General features: G+C 40.7%; 1 protein-coding gene across 1 annotated transcript in view; it reads left to right on the top strand.

Annotated features, from left to right (window-relative positions):
* Positions 1 to 6,697, top strand: part of LOC138974775 (uncharacterized) — an 86,231-nt gene extending 79,534 nt beyond the window's left edge. The window contains exons 4-8 of the mRNA XM_070347500.1: positions 228 to 563; positions 778 to 911; positions 2,356 to 2,545; positions 4,876 to 5,142; positions 6,561 to 6,697. Of these exons, the coding sequence (XP_070203601.1) occupies positions 228 to 563; positions 778 to 911; positions 2,356 to 2,545; positions 4,876 to 5,142; positions 6,561 to 6,697 (1,064 nt within the window). The remainder of the gene's footprint in view (positions 1 to 227; positions 564 to 777; positions 912 to 2,355; positions 2,546 to 4,875; positions 5,143 to 6,560) is intronic.
* The last annotated feature ends 803 nt before the right edge of the window (positions 6,698 to 7,500 follow it).

Here is a 7,500-nt window from a genome sequence, read left to right as displayed (position 1 = left end):
TCTGAACTTTCACATTATTTTCACCATTCAAACAAGTCAACATTCTTTGTAATAATCTTTCTTTTTGATCAATCAAATACGATCAGTAAACACAGCTACATTTTACGTTCCGTTTCCACCACATATTTTGTTTACAATCTTTTACGCGTTTATACTCTTACGTGTGAAACAGTGTACAAGAGTCATCATATCCACACTTTGACGCTTTGCACATGCATCTTTTGCAGCGTACCGGTTGCCGGCTTGCAACAACAGCAAAGTAGCCTTATATGAAAACAGCAACAGGAGAATACGATGTGAGGGAATGGAGCTCTCACAAGACATGTACTGGAGCATTACTTACCCTAACATGACTGAACACACAGTGGCGGAGTGTGGTAACTGTGAGAACGAAATGTGTCCTCAGTGCGATGTGAAGATCGATGACTTTAGCGTGGAGAGAAACCAGACTTTCTCAGTTTTGCGCATGACAGCCGGAAACGACAGAGACAAAGAAGGAGCTATAGTGAAGTGTTCCAAACTCAACAATGCAACCAATCATCAATGTCAATTGAGCATACGATGTAAGTTTTGTAATTTGATGGGATATTTGGGATATTCAATTAAGCAAGCAAGGTGCAATGTTCTGTGTGTATACTGTGCTTTACAGCCTTACTTTTCTTGTTGCATGTTGAACATGTTTGTGTTGAGATATTAGTTAAGAACAAAGCCAATGGAGTGCTTTCCAAAGATGACAAATTATCATTGAAAAGTAAAGTTAAATCATAATTATTACAGATCCAGGCGCTCCAGAAAACAGCAGCCTCGTTGTGGACAGCAACTTCACAGTGACAGGACGTGTGCAAGTGAACAAGGTGTATGAACCAGACGGAAGTGTCGCCTGTCTGTGGTATCACTCGCCGGATAACGTGGTGAGTTATGCGTTGCCAATGTAGGTAGAATGTTGAGCAGCCTTAAAAAACCAATACATTCATTAACCGTGTTTAATAATTGAACTTTATCAAGACAATGTATCCGACGCTTCCTTTGATTAAATAGTTACGATCGTCACAGCTCAGTTTCCCCCAGAGAGTCACTATGACAAATACACGTTACGGTAATTCAATTGTGTGTAACTTGCTACACATGTAAGAAACGGAACCGTATGACAAAAATTGATTCTGAGGTGCCAGATGGGTGGAACTGTATTGTTTTAAATGCCGTTTTAACTGTGCAAGTGCTGCTGGCATCTTCCTAAACAACTCTAGGGTTATATAGCTTGTTGCTAAGTACGCATTTGTCTAAATCTAAAAGAAAACAGCTTGCAATAGTGACAACAGTATTCAGTGTGCGATGAGGCTTATAGTTTGCGCCCAAAACCCCACCTTATGGGTTGGTTAAGGCCGCATTAATGTCAGCAAGAGATGGAGTCCTGCGTAAAGGCATGTCGCCATTCTCAGAAGGCTAATCAGCCTAGGGTTTCACACTTGAAAAAGACGATGACGTCAAAAATGACTATGCAGTCATGTTTTTTTTTAATATAACCAAACCATCAGTCAAATACGAGTGAGCAGGCCGATATCTAAATCTGACCATTATCAAGAACACCGGGTGTATGCCTCATTGTACCTACGGTGTGCGACAACCAGTTCCAAACAGACCAGTCTAGGGCTGTCTTAGAAAAAAAAACACATGTTTATGGAGGAAAAGCTCGAACGGCTACAGCGTAACCTTCAGCAGAAATACAGCAAAATGATACAGAGAGATAACACCCACTGCTGACAGTTAGCAGACCGCTGGGGGAAACAAACTGCAAATAGCAATAACAGATAAAAGATTCTTCAGCTTGCCCAAAACAGATAAGTTGCGCCTTGCCGTTTGAATTCTGTGTCGTCTTCTTTCAAACTGCTTTTTTCTGAAACATCCACATTGGGACCTATGTATTTAAACACTTAGTTGCAAGATCCTGTCCTCAAAACAAAATTGGGCAAGTGACATCGGACATTGCCTGGACAAAGAACTTGTTGATGCAATGTTGTTGGTAAAATAGTATTGGTAGCTGTATATATGCCACGAGGAGAAGCAGCAGCAGCAGGTGTGTGTGATTTCATCATCCGTTTTCGTTTTCAATTCAACCATATCAAAGGAATCCTCACAGTAGATTCCACTACAAAGCGAAGCCTGAAGTACAGCTAGGCTATCCTGTTTATAGGTTGGTTTATTTCCAATATAAATCTAAGATTTTCACTAGTATGTGTATGTGTCAGTATCATCGGTGCCACCCTTAACTCCAAGACGCATTGTTTTCATGAATCAATAATGTATGTTTGAACAAAACAATTTATGAAGTTTGAAACTGCGATTTAGTACTTGCAGTCCATTGAAGACGTGCCGACCTCTGCCATTCACCTGAACCTGTTCTCATTCACTGACGACAACGGACTGGAGTACCTGCGAGGTACCTGTACCATGACCATGCAGCTAAACGCCTCAGAGATGACTCACTACTTTCACGTGGAGATACAGCCTGGTGGTGGACGAACGTTTGCAGACACTGTCACGATTGGTCAGTTCTATGCTTGAAAAAACCTTCATCCTATGAATCTCGATATTTTCTTTTTTAAATTCGTGCTATTTGGGGACGTTTACTTTGCTTTAACTTTGTCATGAGACTATTCTCTCAGGAAATTCTATAACCATCTCATTTCAACACCCCCTCCCCCCCCTCCCCATCAACAATTTAGCGTCTATGTTATTGATTCATTTGTGATGCTTGGGCTTAAGCTTTTAAATGTTTGGTTTTAAAGATACATCTTATTTCAAATGAACCATCAACATACATTTACCCAATCATTATACATGGGACATATAGGCATCTTTTCACATGAAAACAATCTACCGCTCGCTGTTTTTGTGCAGTATAGGATTTGTATTTCTCAAAAAAAAATTTTTAACTGCACCTAAGCTAATCAATTCAGCTCGCATTTTTTCACTCTGCCGAGGATGAAGCTTAGCCTTTGGATTTTGGATGCGTCCAAATGAAGCATAATGTTATTTCATGTAATGCCACATGCATTGTGAAGTAAAACACACAACTATTTAGTTGTTGTTGTTGTTGTTGTTGTTGTTGTTGTTGTTGTTGTTGTTGTTGTTGTTGTTGTTGTTGTTGTTGTTGTTGTTGTTGTTGTTGTTGTTGTTGTTGTTGTAAGTTTTTCTCCAAACTAAAACTCAGCAAAAAATGATTGCGACAAATGCTGTTCCCTGACCAAACATTCATTCACATATAATGTTGTTCAAACTGTCTGAGGCAATTCACTTGGGTATCTGTTACTGGGGTCATGTGACCACCGTTCAGGTATGGGAACCCCCACAATCAACCAGACAAAAACATAAGGTACCAATTAACAAAGGACTAATTAAGGATAGGCACAATTTGGTACATTTAATAAACGAGAAGAAAGTCACATCAATCAACTGTCAAAAACAGCTTTGTTTGGTTATAAATCCTTTGTGTTTATTGTTTTATGCAAGTTCTATTCATGCAGGTGTCGATCGCATGAGCGGCCAAAAACGGGAAGTTTTGTGTCAGTTTTTAGCGGTATCGTGATTAAGAGCTCTGTAAGTTAGCAATGACAGGGTAGGTTGCTATGAAACTTTAAAGATGCAATGCCTAGGTCCGCCTAGTTATGTATGATGGACTGGGTGGCCGAGTGGTAACGCACTTGCGCTCGGAAGCGAGAGGTTGCAAGTTCGACCCTGGGTCAGGGCGTTGGCAATGTTCTCCCCCCTTTCCTAACCTAGGTGGTGGGTTCAAGTGCTAGTCTTTCGGATGAGACGAAAAACCGAGGTCCCTTCGTGTACACTACATTGGGGTGTGCACGTTAAAGATCCCACGATTGACAAAAGGGTCTTTCCTGGCAAAATTGTATAGGCATAGATAAAAATTGTCCATCAAAATACCCGTGTGACTTGGAATAATAGGCCGTGAAAAGTAGGATATGCGCCGAAATGGCTGCGATCAGCTGGCCGATTTGAATGCGTGATGTATTGTTTAAAACAATTCCATCTCACACGGCATAAACAAATCCCTGCGCCTTGAATATGTGCGCGATATAAATTGCATAACAAAAATAAAAAATAAAAAGAAATAAATCCCTGCGCTTAGAACTGTACCCACAGAATACGCGCGATATAAGCCTCATATTGATTGATTGATATGATGGGTAGTAGATTGTTAGGTTGTGTTCAAGCTGAAGGGTACATGTATTTTAGGTAAACGCCTAAACGATTCATGCTTTTGTACGAGATGGCTTTCACAAGAAGAAAAATAACGGTTACTTAAATCTATTAATTGATGTCGGCATTGTGCTTGGTACTCTTACGTTAGATCTGTGAAACGATATCAAATACAAAAGGACATCTAAAATTATCTTCCTCTAGTCCAACGTTGATTATGTGTGATATAAACGTTTTAACTAGACAGAACATTTGAAATTAATGTTTTCTTTTGTTTATATATTGAGGCATGTACAATTGTGTGTGAAATTATACATTATGCGCATGAATATGAATGCTGCAAAACTGCATGTCATTATGTATAGTTAAATGTGTCCTTGAGTGTTACTGATACAATTAAGTCTGTCAGCTGTCTGCACTGCCGATACAGAGATGTTTCCGAACCAAGCGTTCCATACGGTTTGTTCCTAGTTTCTTGACGTCTGTCGTCTCATATGTTCGGATGCATAACTAAGCTTTGGCACAAGAAAAGTTTCCAGTAGGTGTTGGAGGAAACTGACTTGTTGGATTCTTACGTTGATTACTGTTTTCGTAACTTAACTCAAAGACGAGGATTATGTTTATGTGACATTGCAAATAATGTCTTGGTTTTGTCCACAGTGAAACCCGGACCTAACCTGACCACGACGTGTCCAGACTACGTGACAGAAGGCAGCGACCTGACATGTGAGTGCAGCCATTGCACAGCACAGCACGGCAACCCGCCCGCCACCATATCCTGGCGTGACGTCACGGGCACTGCTGTTTTGCACCTCCCAAGTGTCCACAGGAACCTGAATGGGACTGAATTTGTCTGTACTTCTGTGTGGGGTGAAGAGACACCAGATGGTGTTCTGTCTTCTGAAAACTACACTTTGCTCGTGGCTTGTGAGTATGCATCAAAACAAACTAAACTGAGTAACAACACCAAAAGTATTGCGACACATTGTGCTCCACAATTCAAGCATTAATTTCCGTATCATCTCATTTACATTTTCTATGCCATTTCCAGCCGTCCACTTGACTATTTGGATCACCTTTCTGATCAAAGATTTCTTTTACAGGGATCCTGTTAGCCGCTGAAAAATAGATACCCTAAAACTCGACCAGACAAAAACAGAAGGGGAAATTACAAATCAACAAAAAATCGTAGTAGACAAAACTTGACAACTTTTACTTACGAGAGAAAGTCAAACCATTACTGAACAAATATATGTAACAATCCCACTCTAAGTACGTCTAGTAGACGAGCGCAGTGGCGTGGTGGTAAGACGTCGGCCTCTTAATCGGAAGGTCGTGAGTTCGAATCCCGGCCGCGGCCGCCTGGTGGGTTAAGGGTGGAGATTTTTCCGATCTCCCAGGTCAACGTATGTGCAGACCTGCTAGTGGCTTATCCCCCTTCGTGTGTACACGCAAGCACAAGACCAAGTGCGCACGGAAAAGATCATGTAAACCATGTCCGAGTTCGGTGGGTTATAGAAACACGAACATACCCAGCATGCTTCCTCAGAAAGCGGCGTATGGCTGCTTAAATGGCGGGGTAAAAACGGTCATACACGTACACATCCCCTCGTGCAAAAACACGAGTGTACGTGGGAGTTTCAGCCCACGAACGAAGAAGAAGAAGAAGAAGAAGAAGAAGAAGAAGAAGAAGAAGTACGTCTAGTATATGTAGGTAACATATTCTGAAAGTTTCAAAGCAATTGATCCATCACGTTATTGCTGAAATACATAAGCGCTTTTTAATCATGGTACCCCCCAAAATTGTCCGGTCAATTTTGAGGGTACCCTTAATTTAACGTCTCACAGCAGAACCTGTCCATCCCCGATCCCATGTATGAACATTTACCTGAATGGTAGATTCTCTTTCTTGAGCAAAAAAAAATAAAAATTGGCATTTAACTCAGAACCGCGTTTCTGTGGGGCTGAATATAATTTACAAGGGATTTATATCTCATGGTTGATTGTTTGGTATTTGTTTTTAAATGTCTCTTCGACTGATATGGCTATAATCCACGACCAAAGCAAACGTTAGTCCTGTCCGAGCTCATGCACACTGCAGTACCCGTGTTAAAAACACAATTTAATTTATTTCAAGCAATGTCAAAAGAAGGTTCTGTAGACCTCATGTTTTTGCACACCTGTTACTTCCAATGTTGTTAATAATCTTGATCTCCTTTAACAAGTAATAATTATTGTCCGGGGAGGGGTGAGGGACGTCCCGGACTGTTGATCCCATAGTAGATTCTTGTACGTAAACACGTGAGACTTTAAGCGCTTCACCTATTGAATTTCGTGCATTACAGATGATGAGCCTGAGCCTGAGCCGTTTCCTTGGGTCGTTGTAGCGGTAGTGGTTGGTGCTACTGTCCTGGTCATTATTATCGTCATCGCCATCGTCGTCGTTGTATATAGGCGAAGAGGTAATATTGTTATGACATGATGAGCTTCAGTGCAAGCCATCTTTTACATTTTCTGTTGAAGAAATACACATACGCAGCTATTTTCTGCAAAGACTGAAGTGCCAGGTTTAATTTGATTAATTTGTGTTTTATTGTCCCCTGAAAAAGATTGGGAGGAATTGCAATTCATTCCAAATGTTAATACATGTCTGCAATATTGTTCTTGCGTTTTGTTCACATTCAGAAGTAGATACATTTTAATTGTTTGTTTGTTTGTTTGTTTGTGTGTGCGTTTTGTGTGTGTGTGTATGTGTGTGTGTGTATGTGTGTGTGTGTGTGTGTGTGTGTGTGTGTGTGTGTGTGTGTGTGTGTGTGTGTGTGTGTGTGTGCTTGTCATTTTAACATACACATACACTTGTATTGATCTCGTTTTTTGCCAGGAGGTCAACATGATGAACCATCCGCTACTGATTCAAACAGGTAAGGACAGGTATTGATAGATAGTCCACCTTTCTTCTTATCCTCTTTCGTCTCCCTTGGTCACCACCATCCCAACTTACCGCCACTCCCTTGGTCACCACCATCCCAACTTACCTCCACTCCCTGTCACCTAAAAAAACGACCGTGACATTGCCTTATGCAATTTTAAAACTTATATTTATTTCAAGCTTACTTTTTGTAGCTATTTTTTTTATTGTGTGTTTCTTTAAAATCAGTTGCTTGCGCACCAATTGGTTATAACAGGCCTGCAAGTTGCAATTATTTTACCTTCAATGGCGAGTAGAAACATGTAAATGGCGAGTAGAAATGTGAATCTACTCGCCAAATGCGAGTAAAGTTGCCG

This window comes from Littorina saxatilis, linkage group LG8 (genome assembly GCF_037325665.1).
Source record: "Littorina saxatilis isolate snail1 linkage group LG8, US_GU_Lsax_2.0, whole genome shotgun sequence".
Taxonomy (NCBI): domain Eukaryota; kingdom Metazoa; phylum Mollusca; class Gastropoda; order Littorinimorpha; family Littorinidae; genus Littorina; species Littorina saxatilis.
The sequence above is the reverse complement of the archived record's forward strand: the minus strand, read 5'-3'. Positions and strand labels throughout refer to the sequence as shown.